Here is a 21,095-nt window from a genome sequence, read left to right on the forward strand (position 1 = left end):
GTATTTTTTTTTAAATTTCAAAGGTAATTCTGATGATCGCCATGTTTGGGAAACAGTAGTCTATGCTGTGTTCTCCAAAAGTTCACTTACGAGGACCCTCAGCTTTAAGCAAAATTATAGCTAAGAAGCTCAAGGAATAAGGCATCAAAAATCATGTTCATTTTCCCTCTTCTCAAGAATTCTTTTTTAAAAAAAAAGAAAACTAAATTAAAAACTGCTTAGAATAAACATTTTTTATCTTCCAATCATCATTTTCTTCCTTGGTACACAGAAGGTCACCAGTCCCCACTCTAGAGAGAGAGTGGACTCCAGGCCAGGGGGATGCTATTGCCCCACACCTGTGCTAGGCCCTCACGCTAATACGTCAAGGGTGAAACATGGTTTCTTACTTGAATACTGCAGGTCATGGTTGTAGACAGCCAGAGTGATGGTAAGACGACTGGGTTAGGAGGAGTCAGTGGACTGTAATCCTTGCTCTGGTTCTAGAGCTGTGCATCTCACATCAAGTTATCTAGCTACTCTGAGCTTCAGTTTCCTCATCTGTTATATAGGAATAATGTCTGCCCAACTGTTTTCAAAGGGTTATTTGTAGGATCAAATGGGGTGAGACATGCGGATGAATTTTTGAATGTTTGGAACAATACGCCTTTGGACAAGATTATTAGTGAAATATGCAATCTTGTCTACATGACTTTAGCCAGTAAAGTTCTGTAGGAAGGTTAGGGATGATAAACCAATTGGCTTGGTTCTAGTAGCAATGCCTATCGGGTGCTGCATGAGGGCAAGTCTTTATAACCTGACATTGCTTGGAACGGCGATGGTGAGCGTTCCCCTAGATGTTTACATGAGAATGACTCTGAAGAACAATCAGAGGCTCTGGAATAACAGTCACTTTCAAGTTTTAAGAAAGTCATTGTCAGGAATGTGAAAACCAGAAAAATACACTAGGATTTTAGGAAAAGCATTTTAAAATAAATTGTATTAATGATGATACATTTTAATCATTAATAAAATGTTTAAGATAAGGTCATCCTGCATTGCTTCTCAACCATTATACATTTATGATTATTTCTAAAAAATATGCAATGGGAAAAATTTTACATAGAAGTATCTGCTTTATCAGGTTACCATCTGTGAATACTCTGAACATGGGGGTGAACACAACTCTCAATGCCAGAGAATGGCCCCAAGAGTGGGCAGGAGGCCTGCGATTTTCATGAGGAAGGAAGGAAGGTTTAGGATTTTGGGGTTTCTGCTTGTTGACTTTTGATCTAGAGAAGCAGTCTTCCAACTGGGTTTGCAGAGTGTCAAGGGGCCTGGACACCGTCGCTCCCATCTGTGGTCAACTAGAATAGCATTGCTAATTTTTGTTTCACATATTGGCGTTCCACATAAGATTTTTTTAAGGAATAAAAACCCAGTCCTACAATTTACTTATTTATATTTATACGACGAATTTGAAGGTTAGTGGACATGTGTCTCTCCCTCCGATTTTGTCTCAAAGAACGAAGAATGGAGTGGTCTCTGGCACTATTTATTTACCGCTTATTCTGACTGCCCCGCTCAGGAGTGAAAGATAAGGCCAGGAACATGGCTCTAGATTTGGTACCAGAGGGAACACGGGACCTAGTGCCACTTCCTGATCCTGGGATTTTGTTGATTCACAAAAGAACTATGTGAAGATTTCCTTGTGTGTCAGGAGGTTCTTGCTGTGTATCTGGAGGTTGAACATTTCTTGAGTTGACCATGCCAAACTGTGCTCTGGTTCTATTGACATATTTACATGATCCGCGAATGCCACATGCAGATTCTTACTTCTATCGCATACTTGAGCAGAAACACCTCTTGACTTCACAGTGAAAGGAGGCCCAATGGACAGAAAAGGGGTTTTAGTAAACTCTAAAGAAATACATTACTAAATTTAAACATGCTATTGGCCAATGTTTAAAGGCAAGATAGTATTCACTAAACTGATTTTTCCCTCTCCTTTTCCTTACTGAGCAAAACCAGCTTTTGGTAAATGGAAGCATTCTCACAATTTAAGTTGCTTTAGGGTAAAAACACAGCGGATTTATAAACACTGTCAAATGAAAGACACATTCCTGAATGCTAAGAGGCCTAAACACGTCCTTTTATGTAAGGGAAAAATCTATCATAAAGTCAGTGGAAACGAACAGCATCTTTGGTCCAGAAGTTGTTCCTCTACTGTGGCTTCTATTGGCATCACTACAAGAGTTCCTCAGGAAACAGCCTCAAATAGCAAAATACTTAAGACAACGTCTAACAAGCATTTTTGTTGTATTAATGTGAACACAATATGATACCTGAAGTTCAGGGGGACAAAAAAGATCAATCTCTTGAAAAAGAATTAAGTTCTTCCAAAACGTTAGAGTCCATAACCGAAAGTACCGTGTGGGCAGGAAGCTCTTTGAAGTAGCTCCGAATATTTGTTCAACATATTCCTTTTTTTTTAGATCAGGTCTCTTTAGAAGCGAGTACATGAAGAGGTCATGGAAGCCTTGTATGGGAGGATCAATGGAGTTCCTTATCAAGTAGCTCCTGAAGATGGATGGACCCGGAGGGGAGAAGAAACCTCAGCTAGCCCAGTGCCTGGCATCTACCAAGCACTCGATTAATGCTTGGTGAATTAATGAATAAAAGAATCATTCCCTGTGTATAACGTTTACTTTTTTTAAAGGAAAGCTTTGAGGAGAAAACATGCATGCGGCAACATAAACCATCAAATATGTGATGTCCTAAAGGGGATGTAAATAGTAAACTGTTTGCTCTGCTGACTGACAATACAGTACTTGAAAGCAGCAGGAGAGATCATAAGGAATGAATATTCATGAGTACTTGGAGTGGGCTGTGCATCCTCTGGTCTAAACTTGCATTTTAATGACAGCTCCACGTTCGTTAACCTCCAAGTATTCTACAGAAGAGCAAAATAAGTTAGAAAAAAGTAACTCTGTCCATGTTGAAGCCTGATGGGGTTGGGGCAGGGGCCAACTTCTTTGACAGTTTACATTTAAAAAGAGAGACTTTGGAAAACTGGAATATCTGAAGATTTCATGGTTGCTAGAAGGGAAAGGTGAATGTTGAGAAGTTTTTTTAGTTCAGCTGCTGAACCTCCTAAAAAATCTAATGTCAAACGTTAATTTCTTAAGCAATCTGGGCATCTGAATCTGATCGGGACTATTTTTTAAACATTCCACTCAGTCTGATCCAAAGGAAAAATAACCACTTTTGAGAATCCATAAGTAAGTATAGAAAAAGTCAAAGGGCAGCACTTTGCAAAGAAATGGGCAGGATTTCTGATCCTGAACTCATGACACTGCACAGGTGTCAGGTAGAGGGTTCAAAGACAGAGATACAAGATTGTCATCATTAGAAATGTTTGTGACTAAAACTAAGGAGCGCATCAATATCACATATTGATCTGGTCAATGTATTTGAAAAAGTCAGGAATACAAAGGTACATCAGAGTCTACCTACCTTCAGCCTCCCACGTTAGCACTCATTCTTTCTAAGATAGTTTCAGCCTCTGCTTAAACGCCTATAATAGGAAACTGACCATATTTCAAAGCAGCCTCTTTTTTTCCTTTGTTAGATGATAAATGCCCCTAATAAACTGCTTTGTATACAGTAAGCATTCAGTATTTGCTTAATTAAATGGAACAGAAGTTCTCCTAGATACTATGCACAGTACCTAAATTTACGTCACTGGTCCTAGATCTGCTCTCTGGGGCAAAAGAAAGTAAACCTACTCCCTTCTCCATATGCCAGTTCTTCACATTTATGGAGACAGTCCTCTCAATAAGGACATCAAAAACGTATCACACAGGCTGCCACGCCAAGCCCCCAGCCACGGCGGGCATCAACCATCAGTGAGAACATTCTTTCTCATTGAGCCTGGGCAGCTTCAGAATTCTTAACCTAGCATTCCAGGTAGCTGCCATCACGTGATCAGAGCTCCTAAGAGAGACAAAATCTAGTTGCCATTCCAGGCTCAGTCTGCTTGTCCCTGAGCCACTCATGCCAAGTCCCTCCAACATCGCTTGCAAGCAGTGGTCAGAGTCCCTGCGCATCCTGGTCACAGTGATCTCAGTACACATCAATTTGTCACTGAGGGACCAAAAGCAGCTTATTTCACTTTCTTGAACCGAAGGTACTATTCTATATACAGTCTATTTAGCAAGCGGAGAACGATGAGCTTCCCCATTGAGTACCATGCTTCTAACTGCCCCAGGTCACAACACTGGCTCCCACTGAACCCGCAGTAACTTAAACCATCTAGGTTTCCTCTCTACAATCTGGTAAGTCACCCCTCAAAACCTTGTCCCAGCTCCCTATTCTATCCTACAGTTATACAATTGATTTTTAACCTAAGCATAGTATTTTACATTTAAGTAAATGTAAATGATCCAGATTCTATCATTCAACAGAACGTCTGCTGGCTTTATGTTTCAATATGATAAGCATATCGTCTGTGCCTTCAGATGCATTATCAGCCAACACGTTACTGCTGGACGCACTTTCCCCACGTTGCATAAGAGAGAACACCTTTGACAGCTGGGTCTGGGAATGTGGCCTGGGACGCCGGCCAAGTGTCTCTCCCAACAGTGTGAGCAAATTTCTCGGCCTTCAGATTCTACATGAGGTACAGAAATTTATGTGTGTTTAAAAACACTCCTCATCATTCAAGAAATAAATGAACATGTGAAAAGATAGAGAAACTTGTTTCAATTTGGGCTGGTTTCAGTTTTCAAAAGCACATGAAGGCAGAAAGCAAGCATCGGAAAATGCGGCAAATGCTGATGGCAGCAGCTCCAAAACCAGGACAGGGAGACACCTCCCGCACGGCAGAGATTTTCCTCAATGAGTTTCCTTCTTTCTCTCTTCTTCTCCCCCTCACCACCCGTGTGCGTGTGCGTGTGTGTGTATTATATATATAAATCTTTTTTTTCGTATTTTTTCCTGAAAAATAGTTTTCTGCATATGATTGCTTCTATGAATGACACAAAGTACAGACAATATAATGACTTTCTTTGTTTATCTACCCACCAGAAATTGGCACAAACTTAACATATACTGTTTTCCATTCCCTGAAGCACAGTAACCAGTATCCAAAAATTTGAAAACACTTCAACAAAAATCCACCAGGAAGTTCATAGTTGCTACTGTCTAAACCAACTTTAACATTTCATATGTTCCAAAACATGATAATTCTGTGAGTGAACCAAATTGTGCACAAGAAATTTTAGAACTAAGCCAACTAAAGGACATTTATAATCGGTACTAGAAAAAACAAAGTATTATTACATTTGTTTCCTCCAATTTCTGCCTCTCTACCAGTAAAACAGATAGACGTTTTTCCATAAAGTTTCTTCATTGTCTAGATGGCTAGTAGGAGTCTGAAGCAATGATTAATCCATCTATCTGTTCATTCAACAATATTTCTCAGAGTGCTCCCTCTGCTACCAGTGCTGGTCTAGATGCTATTGCGGGAGCACGAAAAATGAATTAAATACAGATTTTTGTTGTCACAGAATTCTAAGCTAACTTGTAACTAATGGTCCCTGGTTCCATTACCACTTTTCGGTGCTGGTCCAGATGTGTATCTTTACCTATTCTGAGGTTGAGGTTCATTCTTACAATTTCCTTTGCCTTGTCCTTTTTGCCCCTTACTTTTTTGGTGTTCCAAGTCTTGCGACACACATGACCCTTTATAAGTCTTCTCAAATCATTAAAGTTAAAATTAGATCACCGATCAAAGACATTCTTAAGGTCTCTCTACTCAATTTATTTGGTGTTATTATATCTGAGAAAGTGCAATGAATTGCCTGTAGCAAGAAAATAAAATCAGAACCTTTGTACTCAAGGCTTAGCGCATATCCTTGAAAATAATAAACGTTAAAAAGGAGGCCGGCCCTTATTCCTGGCAGACTATTCTATATTCGGCTACTATATTAAACGCTGAAAGGTCTCAGCGTATGTATTGAGTTGTGGATCTGGCTGTTTTAAAATCTCATCTACCATCCCAAATGCACCCTAAACCCCCCTCTCTACCCTCAACACGCACACTCACCAGATCTGAATAGGGTGGCAAGAAAATCCTAGTAACTGGAGCCTTGGGAAAACGGCTCATAAGGCAAATAAGTCCTTTGGCTGGTAAAGCTGGTGACCTGTTCCCTAGGTGGCACTGTTACTTCAACTTTTGATGAGCTGCTTAAAGTACTGGCAACTGCCCATTTACTTTGTTTGAATTTCCATCATATAAATTTGATCTCACACATGCTAGTTGTAATTAAGTGACAGGCTGCCTTCTAGTTTTATTTTGATTTGAAGTTAAGTGACTTTTTTAGTTATTTAAGCCTGCATTTCCTAGTTATCCTGTCTTAGAGCTAAGGACTCGTCCTTTGCCTGCCTTCCTGCCTCCCCAAACGCAGAGGCACGTCAAAAACACAGAAGGTCGTCAGAAAGCTTGAGTCAGACCAAAGCAACCAAGATGAAAGCGCCGTTAAGAGCTACTAGGTTCTGCAAGTTTTCAAAATCAGGACATTACTTCCACGACAACCAATGAAAAGTTCTTTCAAGTGAACCTTTGGGGAAAACTGTATAACATTTGTTACTCTCTGGGCTCTCTGGAAATAAACTTTTACTTTATTATGGCTGTCAGTGAAGCCTGTAAATTTACTCTGCTTGCCCCAGTCACTCTCCTGCCCCCCACCCAGCCCCCCACTTCATCTAATGGAACCCAGCCCCAAACTTTAGGCAGGGTATAAATGAGACAGCTGGGCAATGAGCCACTTCTTAGCATCCAGTAGTATTTGGTTAGATTTGTTTCACCAAAAGCATAGGTGTCTCAGAGTTTGCACTTGAATTTGAGTACTTCCATTTACCTGAAAGCTTCCACACATCTTATCTGACCAGATACTCACGTTTTTCTACAGAAATAAGAATACTTTCCTGTTCCACTTAAGAGAACATACTCATTTACCACTCCCTCACCTCCCCATATTTTTTTAAGTCAACATATTAGTGAGCTCCATTGAATTGTATCTGTCATCAACAATGATTCCATATATTTAATAATTGGGTCCATGACTTTTCTAAGGCAGTAGTACTATAAGTATTCTGGAAAGCCAGAGATACATTTAAGTATAAAATTATTTAGGATTAAACAATTCTTTCTATGCCTTAAGGAGAAGTTTAAGGGGACTCTGAGGACACACATGCCTAAGCTTAAAAACAACAAAGCCGTCCTCTTTCCCTAGGGTTAAATCTCACATACAAATGACATACGGATTGCATTTGCCAACCTCATTGATGGCTTAATATTACTCCATACGAAACAAAGTGAACGGCTGCAGAGTGTAACCAGCAAGTTGCTCATTCACTTTTGAAGCCCATCTGGGCAAGTTATTCACCCTAATAAAGAAAATTTATCACAATGCAACTGAATGTGATTGTGGTTCAAATGATTTCTTCCTCCACTGAACAACAGGCAGCAGTTAAACCTAGAATTCCCCCGAATTCTCTCCTCCACGCCTCTTTAAAATGCAGTTCACAGCTTGAGATCACAGAGCCTGCCAGTGGCTGAATGGCTGCACTAGAGGGCTGAGAGTCCTTCAATTAAGCAGCAATTTTGCAATTAGTGGAAACTGAGTGCTCCATAACAATCGTTTGAAAACAAGTCGGGACGAGTTAGCAATTACCCTATTAAAGGGACATAGTCACTTGCAGTGGGCTAAGCTAGCCCCCTCTGGCAAACCAAAATCTTCCCCACAGGGAGATGCAAGTTGGAAATTTTGTTTTAACCCTTAAAATAAATTCGGTATTATGGACATGTGAAATGGGAGTGCCTTTCATTTTAAAAGACACTCAGAGTTTAGCTACCGTACAGTCTCCACGCTTTCTGTTTTCATTCCGGAAATCTGAAATTTTCTTCTCCCTACTCTGGGATGAACTTCCTAACTCTTAAAATGTTAACAACTACTTGTATATGACCTTTCCATTGTGTACATCTTCAATATTCTTGAAGCTTAGTAGAAGATTAAGTCTCTGATTGAGACCCAAAGCCGCTGGCTGTTACATTCCACAAGTTCACTACCGGGATATAGAGCCGTGTGTGTGTGTGTGTGTGTGTGTGTGTGTGTGTGTGTGTGTGTGTGTGAAGGGGGGATATTTACAGAAGGTTTTAAAGACAAACGTAAAAAAATGTAAACAAGCTCTTTCTATGCTATCAGGTGGGCGTGCTCAGCCTGCTGTGTGTGCCGAGCTACAATCCAGCTATTTATGTTTGAAAGAAATGTGATTATCAATCATCTGCATTTTGACTATTGAGAAGCTGTGACTCTCGACGGTTCCAGGAAGAAGGGAATAGGTTACATTCTAACGGGGCCCCTATTAAACAGGAAACCCAAGGACTTTGAGCCAGGATTTTAGACATCTGCATTATTTACAGGATTTGCTCCCTCCTGGTGAATCAAAATGAACCTGCCAATATTCCAGCACCATCCCCTCCCCCTTTGGCCATTATGAGATTTAGGGAATTAACTCACATAGTATAAATGGATCATTTGAGGTGATCATTGCAGTTTAGGCAAATTTAGGCTTTCTTGGTTCCTTTTGTTTGAAAGCAAAAGTTACACTTATTGAAAAGACATCTCAAAAGAGATTTCCTAAATGCTTTTTTTTTTGGATACTCAAAATACTGATGTACTATACATCTCAAATGACCTTAAATATCACCTTAAAATAAACAAGATTTCTAGTTACTAATTCAGCTCTGAATGGGCTATGAAAGGCTCCAAAGGTATGTGAAAAATTACTCTGTTATTTTGCTCTAAAAAAAAATGTGATGTCTAAGTGTGTCTGCAATGTTCTAACGCTTCAAAACATGCACGTAAGTCTTGTTTATCTAGAAATCATTTCTTTCTGCTTATATCATTTATAAATAGAAAATGTTCTGTAATAACTTAAAATAGCTCTACATACATAGCGCTTCTCTTGTCATCATACTTATCACAGTCTATATTTACCAACAGTGATCACATTTTGCAAAATAAAGTAGAAGAAAAGAGACAGCGACTTTATGGCCCTGGAATTCCAGTAATGGTGACCAACATGTTTTAAATTCCAGTAAAGGTTATGGTTACATTTCAACAAGTGTCTCTTTCCTTTCTCTTACCTCTGCTGGTAGTCCAGAGGTAAACTTACAGAAGAAAAATCTTATGCAACGTATTTATTTGCAAAATCAGGGAACAGAAGTTAGCGATTGTTTTAAAGGGATGCTGTTCCCAGGGCCAAAACTTTGACCTGTAATTTCTCCATGCAACGTGATATATTTCGTGTAATAACTTGCAGCACCACATGCCATAGTCTCAGAAACCCCCAATTTAAAAATGATCATGTTGCATGATGAGGTAAACACTGAGGGCTCCCATGTTTAGAGGAATTAAATCTGCAATTTATACCTCAATAAAAAAAAGTGTAAAAAACATATATGTATGTAGAAATATAACTTTAAGACCAAAATGGCTTTTGACTTTACAACAAATTCATATGAAAATAGATGTGGGGATAAAAACAAAGGAAAATGGGTATTTTCCAAGAAGTCGAGCCAGTTTGAAGGTCTCATTTAATAGTATATGTTTTATATGCAGCTGAAAACCAACGTTCCCAATTATATATTGCTTTGCTTTAAAAGATGACTGTACTAAGAGAATTAATAAACATTCAGAAATATGCTTTTCTTTGCTTCTGGCCAAGAACATTCCTGCATTCTTGTCAGAAAATGTTCGCTGGTTGCTGCTGACATCGCGGAGTCAACGTAAGATACCTGGAGGACCCTAAAACAAGATCCAGGAAGCCCTAACACACCACCCACCGCAGCCTGTCCAAGCTCCCCGAGCGCAAGGAAAACTTTCTGCATTGGAGCCAAAGAGGCGCAACGAGTCAAAATTCGTCCGATTCGGGAGTCAGAAGCGTCATTCAACAAGTCCCTCCCACCGCTCCCGAAGGGATCCCGCAACGCCATCCTCCACGTCCCCGCCCCCAGCAGCCTCTCTAGGTCGCGCGGCCGGCAGAGGGCACCCTCTACCTTCCCTAGCGCGGCTCTCCCTGCCCCCTCCTCCTCATCGCCACCCCCACGCCCCCATCCCTCCACCCCGCTCCACCCCCAACACACAAACACAGCATCCTTCGACCGCGACTCTGGTTCACCCCGGCGGCCCCAGGCTTTCCCCCCTGGGGGTGCCACCAGTCTGCAATTCCCCTTCTCTGCCCGTCGGGCATCAAGCCCTCAGTCCTCACCTATTTCTTTCCCGGCACAGCTCACTCACCTATTCCTTCTTCCAGCTCCGCATTCCCAGAGACCGACTCGCGTCAGGACGTTCCACGCACACATCCCACCCAGCCCCCGAAAGTCAAAACGCTCACTTCCCCGGAAGAGGCCCCAAGGAAAGGGTGTGGGATGGAGAGGTGAGGGCACAGCCAGCCCCGGAGTCCCGCAGTCCCTTTCCAGTCTGAGCGGCAAGAGGGTCCCAAGTTTTCCAGGATACAATGGCGTTGGACTTGTATCAGTCGGCTTTGGTCTCAGTTCCTGGGGAGCAGGTGACCGTGTGCAGCCCGGCTTGAGCCCCGGGGACCGGGATGCGGGCTGAGGACACAAGGCCCGCCCAAATCTGCGCGGGGATCGCCCAGCCTAGGAGAAGGATTCATATCCCAGCCTCGACACCCTCACCTGAGTCGGGGCCCCCGACAGCTGGCGTCCTAAATCTCTCTCACGACCCCTCCTCGCCCGGGGCAGGGTTTCGGGGGGTCCCCGGGGAGCCGGCTTTGCTTCCCTCGCGCCGCTCCGCGTCTCCTCTTGGCTTTCTCCCTCCCAGTCCAGGACCTCCCGGGGTCCCTCTCCCTCGGGGTCCCGGCTACCCCTCTGGGTCGTGGGGTGGGAGGAGAAAGCTCCCCAGGAGCAACTCCAAATGCCCCTTCTCCTGGAGGGGAGGAGTTCTGCCTCTTCCCCAACTTTGGGGCCCCGCAGCCAACTTTCCCCGCAGACGGGCGCTTCCCGCGCCCAGCCCCGCGCCCGCGGCTCGCCTACCTCGGGGTCCACACGAAGATCACGGGTCCCCGGCGGCGGAGTCACATCGTCGTCCCGCTCCCGGCCCCTGCGCGCAGCCCCGGGCCCCGTCGCGGAGCCGCTCTCCGCCGGCCCCCCAGCAGCGGTGGCGGCTGCAGGTTGGGCGTCTCATCAAAGCTCCACGAGGAGCAGCGGGCGTGCGGGCCGCCTCTCGAACCCGCCCGGGAGCCCGCGGCGCGACGGGGAGCGCGGGACAGCGAGCGGGCGGCTGCGCCCGGGCGCGGCGGCGGGGACCGGAGCTCCAGCCTGCGCCGCGGCTCGGGTCAGACATTATTTAGCTCTTCGGTTGCGCCTGGATTGGTCGGACGGCGCCGCCCCCCGCCCCCCGGCCCCCGCCCCCGGCTCGCCCGCGCCACCGACACCGTGCGGGGCCGCCGCTTAAAGGGAACGCCGCGCCTTTTCCTGCCCCGGCTCAGCCCCCGGGACTCCCGGGGCTCCCCGGGCCCGCGCACCCCGCGCCGCCTGTCCCCGGGGCCCCGCGACGTAGCCCCGCAAGCCCCGCGGCCGCCCGGGGCGCCTCGGCAGGACGCGCGCCGCGCCCGCCGGCCGCCTCGAGGGGCGAGCCGGCCCCGCCCCGGGAACCCCGCGTCCCGCGCCCCGCGCCCTCGGCGGCAGCCCGGGGCCCGCGCGCCGGGGCGGCGGCGGGCCAGCGCGAGGCGGGCGCCCGGGCCCGGCTGCCTCCCTTGCGCTCCCTCCGCCCCATCCCGGCACCCAAGTTGTGTGGGAGAGGGCGTGCGTTTCCCGGGCCACAGACACACCTTCCCGCACCTTCCCGCACCACCGAGCTTGCAAACGCGAGCACACAATGAAATGGCACAGAGCACGGGGGCTATTGGTTTACTCCGCCGCCTTAACCACGCCGGCTTAACCAGAGTTCATGCACTGACCTCTCCCGAGTCTGCCTAATAGGAATTCAATCAAGATAATAACGGCATTTTTTATTAATGAACGCCCCCAGATAACGTTACACCAAGTTACTTGCTCCAGCCGGGAAGCCGAGGCAATGACAGACCTCCCTGAAGCCACACGCTTTCCAGCAGACCAAACAGAAAACGGGAAGAGAAAGAAAGAAAAGAAACCCACCTTTTCAGTCACTACTTGTCAAAGTAAACATCAAGGCAGCGGCTCTGGGGAAGAATTCGGCCCCGAAACTCCCAGACTCTATTATTTTTTTTCACGATCCCTTTGGTTAAAAAGAAGGGGTGGGGGGTGGGTCTTTGGTGGCCGCTCTGTACTCCTTCTGTTCTGCAGCAAAGAAGTTAAATTATTGATAGTGGAAATTGCATGGCGGAGGGAACACTCGCACCCCCCGAGCGAGGAGCTCCATTTGATCTGGGCAGCGGCGGGGAGGGCTCATGCTCGCGCGCCGGGGAGCGGCCGCCGCGCCGCCCTCTGCGCGGTGAATGGGAAAGTGGGTGGGAGTCCACGAGAGGGCTCCACGGTGCCTTGACGTGCGCTGTCATATGATACCTCCGCTGCCTCGAAATAGACACTCCAGTGCACGAATTACCAGAATCAAAATTCAGCGCATTTAAAATGATACATCTTTTATTAGAAGAGTTCCGTGCCGGGGCACTGCATGGGTTTGCAGATGTTTTCGCTTCCCTCCCCAGCAAAGTTACGCACATAAACCGACCCTTTTAATAATGAACCTGGGCAGCAAAGATAAATAGAAAACCTTCTGGTTTAACGTGTCTGTGCATGTCTGTGTGAGTGTGTGTGTGTACGGGGGCAGTTGGCTCAGTTACCTCTCCCCTCGCCCCCCCCGCCCCCCAACCCCCAGCAGGAAAGCTAGCAGTCTTTTAGGTTCTTATTTGCGGGTAGCTAAGACCCTTGGAGAGAACTTAAGTGGCTAGGGTCCAGAGGACCATTTTCAATTTGCGGTGTAAGAACGCTGTCAATCGGCTACCTAGGTTCCCCCTTTGAAGCTGAATTTTCTTCCCATTAGTTCAACCGATGCGTATGCACTAGGACCAGTGACTAAAAACCACCAGGATGCCTGTTAAGATGCACATTTCTCCTCTTGAAATTGTGCTTTAGTAGGAGAGGGGCAGGGTCCAGGAATTAGCATTTTAACGAGCACCTCAGGCAATTCAGAGGCAGAAAATCTGAGGTCACATTTTGAGAAACACTCTTTCTTAGGGATGCATAACTGGGAGTCAGAGGAATCGCCCATCCTCCCAAAATTTGGTAGGCAGTTATGTGTATGTGCATTTTTCTGTAATCTCAAAGGGGTTTGACCTAATAATCGCTAAGACGCATTGCTGTAAGAATTTCCCTAAACACTCCAACATTAATTTTGGGAAAGGGAAAGATTTATAAACAGTTTCCTTTCCTGGACCCTCTTGTGGTTGTCAAGAATGTGCAGTTGGACCGAATATATATTATTATATACTCAGCTGAGTTTACCTAAGGGTTTACAGTTAACAAAATGAGTTCACTTATATCAGCTGTTTTGGAGTTTCTAAAGACTAGTGATAGAAATTATTATTATTTTATAAAGGAAGAACTGGAGGCTCAGTGCCATGAAATAATTTGCCCAAGTTCACACAGCTAAATGCCAGAGACGAGACTTCAGTGAATTCAGGAACTCCAGTTAGGAGTATCCCTGCCTCCCCCATCCCAAATCAGCGCTACTCTCTAGTCCTAGGAAGTGTTATCAGGATGTGTGATCTTTAAGAATTGCTTTGCAAATTGTTGGACTGAAGAGTCAAATTATTCAAATATATGCATATTCTTAGAGTGTCACACATTTAGCTTTGCACCTCTATCAGCTCGACGGAACACGTGACCAATACAAACTACCCTACAGCACAGATGGCGAAGTTTACGGTGGAATATTTCAAGTCTATGAAATACGCAGGCTAGCCAGAAGCAATAAAGGACAGAGGACACGAGGCTGGGCTTGGCCACCTCAAAGAACCCCTGTATGGATTCCCAGGGGTGTAGGCTTGAGTGTAGACAGAATTTCTTCTAATATTGCAAAACAATTTAAGAGGTTAGTTTTATAAGTAAAAAATAAAATGCTCGTACTACTTTATAAAGTACTAGAACCCTAACCGAAACTTTTATTTTTATTACTTTATGCTGACTTCAAACCAATCCGTACTTTCCAACTTTAAATTTGTTTGAAAATGAGTTATTTCCCCAGGTTTTAAGCTTAACTGTAATTTACTTCCTTCCTGAGAAATACCTAGCGAGTGAGCATCAAGAATCTTGGTATTCTCATTGCCGCTCAGTCAGAAGTGACAGCAAATCTACCTGCTAAGTCTACACGGCCACGTCAGCATTTCTGCTGAAGGAGAAAGCGTTCTCATTTCCGAGATTCTGATTGTGTCTGCGCCCAGTCTCTAATTCCTACTCTCCCCTGACATTATACAAATGAATGTCTGTATCTTTGTTTTCCAGTGTGTGGTGCAGTTTTACTGAGGAAAACACAGAGGAGTCAGAAATGGTAGGAATATTTGGAAATAAAAGAAGACCAAATGCCATTTCAGATAAACTCTCTGAGGTATCAGACCTCTTGCCGCTTCTGGGCATCTCCAAAGTTTCTGACTTGTGATCACTGTGTCACCAAAACAATAAGAGACCAGACTTAAACACTTGCCTATTTGCCTTCAAAGTACTTCTTACATTCAAAAACAATGAAGCTAAGATAAACTAAAGTCATACCAGTGCCGTGCACGGAATTCTGAATACGTTTTAAAATTTAATTCAAGTAGCATATGAAGGTAGTGTTAGAGGTCTCAGATCAAAGTTTTTATAAAATTATTTTCCTATTATCTCTCAGGGTGATGCCGAGACTATAAAGCATGCATTTCTGATTCTTCTTAAAGACTGCTCTCTGACGTGATTGGTGTGTTAGAAGCAAAGTTTCCAAGTTTATGATCTGAACATTTTCTCAACCACCAAAAGGGGGAAAAACTTAGATACTTGAAAAGAAAATGCTCCCTATTTCGCTTCTGTAGGGGCTTAGAAATTTATTTTGAATTAGTCAAAATCTGTGTTTATTTTTGGTTGCGGTCTAATACTATCCTAACCCCATGTTCTAGAAGGACAAAGGTCAGGAGGAAATGTGAATTTCCATCTATTCTTGTCAGGAAATATAAACTAATCCTCATTACCCAAGTGGGAACAGAGGCGGCAGGCTCAGATTTGACATTGACATATTTTTTTCTATTAATAATTTTAATTGGCTGAGGTCAATTCTACTATTACTATAGCATTTTATGTTTAACTATGTTTGTTAAGTTTCCTAGTTACTCCTGCCTTCCGTCTTCCTTGCAAAAAAAAAAAAAAACCAGAAGTCTAGAATCAAATGACTTGACCTCGAAAACTGAAAATTGAAGTAATCAGCATAGGGAAATAGTAAGTAAACAGAAAACTCTCTTGCTGAGCAGAATGGCCAAGGTGTTTTCAAATTCATGCTACATGATTTCAAAGGCCCAATCCAGCCTCCAGCTATGTCACTCACAATCCTCCAAATTATTGAGTAAGGCCTGTCCTAAGAAAAATCTTAAGGGAGAAATAACATCCCTATTCATTAGATAGCACCTTAATATGAGGTGCACGTCTTCTCTCTAAGTTTTTCAAGAACCATGAGAAGACCTCCATGCCATATTCAAATGTGTCCAGATTGGTCAACACCTGTTTCAGGAATTATGTAACCAGGCATGGCCATTAGTGGCAAACAAAGGAAAGAAACCACAGCAGGAAAGTGTTGGAAGGGTCAAGATTAGGAGACTAGAACAAGAAGGTCAAAAATTGGTCTCATCTGGGAATAATATTTAGTTGGATCAAGAAAAACAGCACAAAAACCATTTTGAAACAACTGAGAGTAACCCCCAAACATATGCGAGTCATCAACTTATAACCCTCCAAGTTACCAGATTTTTCCTGAGAACATTTAGAAATTAATCGTGAAGGATAAATTGGTTTACTCGTGATGTTTCTATAAGCATGGTCAAAAGGGATGTGACTGTGGACACAAATCGACAACAGCTGACTGTGGTATCTGTTGGTTTTACCTGGAGAAGAGCCATGAGAAGAATTAGCAAGTTTACACCAAAGGGTTTCAGGACATTAAATAAGATTGTAAGGAGCAAATTACCTTATTTGTGAGACCCAGCTATTTAGACTGTGTGACAATTGGGGTGAGATATTTTCTACTGCCAAATTTTATATTCGTCATGGAGAAGAAAGCACGTGCAAAAAGATAAGTCAGAAAAAAATAACTACCAAACTTCCTAAAGTTGTATTAAAAAAATCACATGAAGGGACTGGCCCAGTGGCCTAGTGGTTAAGTTCATGCACTCCGCTTCGGTGGCCTGAGGTTTGCAGGTTCAGATCCCAGGAACAGACCTATACACCACTCATCAAGCCATGCTGTGGCAGCATCCCACACATAAAATAGAGGAGCACTGGCACAGATGTTCCTCAAGCGAAAAGAGGAAGATTGGCAACAGATGTTAGCTCAGGGCCAATCTTCTTCACGCACACACACAAAAATCAGACTAAGAATTTGGCCTATTTTTATGTGATTCTGAATTTACACAGTGCCCATCTCAAATGGTCTTTTTGACTAAGGATCTGAGCAGGATGTGTGGTGGCTCTCTTGTCTGAGTCCTCTAGGTGGCACAGGCATGGTGGGGATAAAACCCTCAGTGCCCATGCTGGGTGGCAAGGGGTAGGCTTTAGGTCTGTCTACACACAGAATTGTTTGGTAACATCTGAAGCTCTTGACTTTCTCTACTTCAGTTTGCCTTCACTTCACAGTTACATCCATGCAGTTGATGAAAACTTGCTGAACACCAACTGCCAGACACTGCTCTATGGACGGTGATACAGACAGGGGAACAAACATATTTCAGCCTTTTAGGTGGTCACATTCTAGGACATAGATTTGTCTTTTAATCCATTGGGCCACTTGTGAATTAATTAAAGGTAGGGAATTTTGTTTAGCTTTGTTTTCCTTTGCCATGCACTTGGTGTATAGAAAGATGACCATCAGCATGCCCCTAGTGGCCAGGGGGTAGTAGTGATGACAAGAAACTTGTGCCTATAGCCAAGGGGCACCTGGAAGCTAGGGAGGGCCCACCGTGGTTGATAAGTGCCCTAGCTACCCTTGGTTAACAGTGTTTTACAGAAGGTAGACAAAGGATAAGGGGTCAGGGGTGGAGGTAGTGGTCGGGAGAAAATGAGACACACTTCAGGTAAATAATTTTTCTAAATATGATTAGGTAGACTTATAAAAAGGTAGATCCAGAAGGGGTCTTAAGAGATTATCTCATGCTCCTCTTGACTCATAGGCCTATCATTGCAGACCAGGGAAGTAGACTGCACATCTCTCTTCTGAGAACCTTTCTAAGAATCCGGCAATTTTAGTGCCTGGAAGTTCCTACTTGTAACACATTTTTGTTCTTGTTGCAATTTATATCTTACTTCATTTCATTCAACCTTAGTGAAGATGGAGAACAGCTGCTTACTAACCTCCTTGTGTCATTAAGTCACCACTCAGATTTTCTCATAGCAAGAAATCAGATCTCACAAACTTTCTTCATAAACTCCAACTTCCAATCCATTAATCATTTCCCTTGGTCTACGCTGGACCTCCTCCAAGATCTCCATATTCTTCTGAAAGTGTGTAGCCCCAAACTAGACATGTGTGTGAAATTATCCAGGGCTCAGGAAATATGGGAGTCATGAATTATCTGAACACAGCTGTTGGGAAAAACTAAAGGGAAGGTTCAATCAGATTGACAAATCCTTCCCTCGCAACTTGGAGACAGAAGTGGTTTTGTTTCATAAAAAGACGAGCCTTCACGTCAAAGCTCTATCTTCTATCCTCTGTTTTTAAACGAAGCACTTTTCAAAAAAAAAAATCTTAAACAGGACATTTCGTTTTGACTCTTTTTTCCCTCTCAACAAAATTGTTTAAGAACGAGTGACTTTTCTGTGCTCCACTAATATCCCAAGCTGTAGACCTTTAATTGTTAAATTGGGATAGTCCTTTCGTACACTTGAGTGCTTCTTTTGATGTAGTTTCTCTCAGAAAGTAAGATCTATGAAATGCTACACTATTTTGAAGCTTGAACTTTCTCCTAAATTGAAGCATTTCTTTTCATTTTGTCTGCACATAAACCTGTTTAGAAAAGAGTAAAACTAACTTGAAGTCCATAGAAGAGACTCATGCTAACCTACGAGATACCTAGAGTCAAGGTTACCTGATTACTTCCCTTGTCAGGTATATCTCCATTAGGACCTCACAACCTAATGAGACCAAATATTTGGGGGCTTCTAATTCTCTATAACCCAGCTGAAGACCACGGGATCAGCAGAAATACCATGGCCACTACTTGTGGTTGTCTGTTTAGGGCACATTTAGAGCATTCAGTGGTGATTGCAAAATCAATCCAGTAGTCCCAAGAAGAAATTAGGGCAGACACAGAATGAAATAAACACACTAAAAAGAAAGGGAGTGGGAGAGGAGAACATTTATGTTCCCTTCATGATATCCTTTTGAGGAGTTGTCAAGGGACTCTGTGACCAAAAGAAGACTACTAAGAGTGTTTGCTGTAAGTAGGCACTTCTGAAACCTTAGTCTACCAGTGCAGGGCACCAAAAAGTGGTAAGTCTAGTTGGACCTAAGAAAGGGTGATGTTGAGGCAGGGTAGGATAAATACAATGTTTCATCAAAGTTAAGGACAGAGAGATAGGGTAGAAGGGGAAATGAATGGGGGGGGGGGGGCAGAGCCATGCATTTAAATTCCAAGACCCTCTAATTCACTTTTTTTTCCAGTCATTGTTCTATATGTGTTCAGGGAAACTCCTTATTTTCCTCTGTTTGGACAGCACTCATGCCCTGGGAGAGGGGGTGATGTGGGTGAGGTGGGGAGTAGATGGCTAGATATCCAATTTTGGAAGTCAGATGTTGATTCCATGATACACATTAAATGCATTTCTGGGATGCAAATTCAGACCACAGTCAGCTTTCCTCAAGATGGCCTTCGTGCTTAATTAGAAAAATGAAGACCCAACACTTTATTTATTCCCAAAGTCTTTGCATCTCCCAAATGCAGTAACATGTTTAGTGCTAAGGATCTTTTATTTCATAGGCATATCTTCCTAGAGGCCTTGGGAAGAATGAGCCAATACTATCACATATTCTGATGTTTTTTTTAAAAAAAAATTCATATATTTCTGATCTTTTTAATGAAAAAAAAGTTCCCAGGATAAACAAGTTTGGTTAGCTTGCTTGGCTCATTGCTTTATGTCTACACTGAATGCTAACTCGAATTACCATTCTCACATAATAAACATATTCTGATGGCATTACAACCAGATTGTGGATGTAGATCATCTTAGAACTACTTTGCAAGCCAAATTTCTATTGCCTTCCATTTTATCTGCACACAAAACTAATTAGACTGAAGTGAGTAAAAATAAGTTGAATTTCATAAAAGAGAATCATGCTAACCTACACGATGCCAATTTATCTCAAAAAATATGTAGAAGTTTGACATGTTCCTGACTATTTGCTTGACTAATTAACATTTTTTCCAATATTACTTTTTGTTATTTTGTTTTTGGTAATTCATATTGTTATTTATTCATATGATTTTTCCCTCCATTCCTAGGGAGAATTTATAAAGTATCTAATTTACCCTTCATTTAATTGATGTTTATAAGAGCACAACTTCAAACAGTATTTAATAACAGAAATTAATCACAAAAGCAGAATTATATGTATGGATATCGTATGAAGAACAAAAAGACAGCCTTAATGAGTACTTCTGGAAAACAGCATGGGTTAAAAAATATAAAGTTTAAATTAGTAAACATTCCCTAACATTTTTAAGACTAGGGATTTTAATAAATACAATTAATTTTAGAATTTCCTCCTTATTTCTTGATCGTTTTAAGGGAAATAAATCAATTTTTTGTTTTGTTTTCTTGGAGTGAAGGGGAAGGAAGCTACAAGAATTTTGTCACTAAAAACCAAATATAGCTGTTGTCAAATTTCAGGTGAGAATCCAGAACCAGATGAAGTAACTGAAAATATAGGGAATAATACAGGAATCAATGAAAACTTGAGTTTCAACTCATCTTGTCTTAGCTAGTGTCTCAATAATCTTAAAGTAACGACTGAAAGTTAAGAAGTTTAAAATATAATTACTTTTGTCTTATTTTGACATTAATAATGTCTTATTAGCACGCTATTAACATTTTGTTAATTATGTATATTGTAATTAATCTGTTATATACAAAACACTTTATTTTGAAAATCGAGATAATTAAAATCTTGCACAGACCGTCCATTGTTTTCTTATGTTTTGATTATTGAAAAATAGAAGAAATATCATTGTCATATGCTCTGATTTTAAGGCCCAAATAGTAGTCAAGAGAATCTGGGTCCTAGTTTAAAGTCTATCACTTTCCGGCCATGTGACCTGGGCAAATCACTTCACTGGTCCAAGCCTGTTCACATCGATACTTTAAGTTCTGTAGAAATGTCTGTTGAATAAGTTGAGAGACCTTCACTACCGTGCACCTCAGTTGCCCGATCAATAGCATGAGGGCAATGGGCTATAAGCTGTGGTTGTTGAGCCTGGCAGCACGTTCAGACCTCAGCTCAAAAGGAACAAATGATTCAGGTGATTTCAATGCACCAGGAGAAGCAGTGAGCAAGATCATCTTTAAGGTACTTTTTCCATCTAAATTTGGACTCCTTCCAGGAACTGTGTATCATTTGGTAAACTAAACTTGGAACTCATGTAATTATTTCCCCTAAAGTTAGAACCTTGAGCCAAGGTAAGGATTGGTGCTCTTCTATCTGTTATATTACGTAGTTATTTCTGCCGAAGCTTTAGGTAGACTTTTTCATACACCAAAATGTCATGTCCTTTAAGATCATCCTTTCCTGTGAGGCTGGCTTCTGAGCTCTGGGACATAT

The 21,095-nt window shown here is 42.8% G+C and overlaps 1 protein-coding gene across 7 annotated transcripts in view; it reads right to left on the bottom strand.

Moving 5' to 3' along the window:
• BDNF (brain derived neurotrophic factor) overlaps positions 1 to 21,095 on the bottom strand; it is a 54,839-nt gene that overhangs the window by 22,493 nt on the left and 11,251 nt on the right. Inside the window, exon 1 of one of the 7 annotated variants that reach the window (XM_014831462.3) lies at positions 12,227 to 12,544. The exons of 3 other annotated variants lie outside the window; for them this stretch is intronic. Coding sequence is in view for 1 of the 4 variants with exons in the window: in XM_070491377.1 (XP_070347478.1) it covers positions 6,089 to 6,148 (60 nt within the window). In the remaining 3 variants the exon portion in view is untranslated. Of the gene's footprint in view, positions 1 to 6,088; positions 6,202 to 10,346; positions 10,539 to 11,104; positions 11,463 to 12,226; positions 12,545 to 21,095 lie in introns of those variants that run through there. 3 more of the 7 variants (XM_014831463.3, XM_070491380.1, XM_070491377.1) reach the window with 3 other exon arrangements.

This window comes from Equus asinus, chromosome 20, assembly GCF_041296235.1.
Source record: "Equus asinus isolate D_3611 breed Donkey chromosome 20, EquAss-T2T_v2, whole genome shotgun sequence".
In the NCBI taxonomy this organism is placed as follows: domain Eukaryota; kingdom Metazoa; phylum Chordata; class Mammalia; order Perissodactyla; family Equidae; genus Equus; species Equus asinus.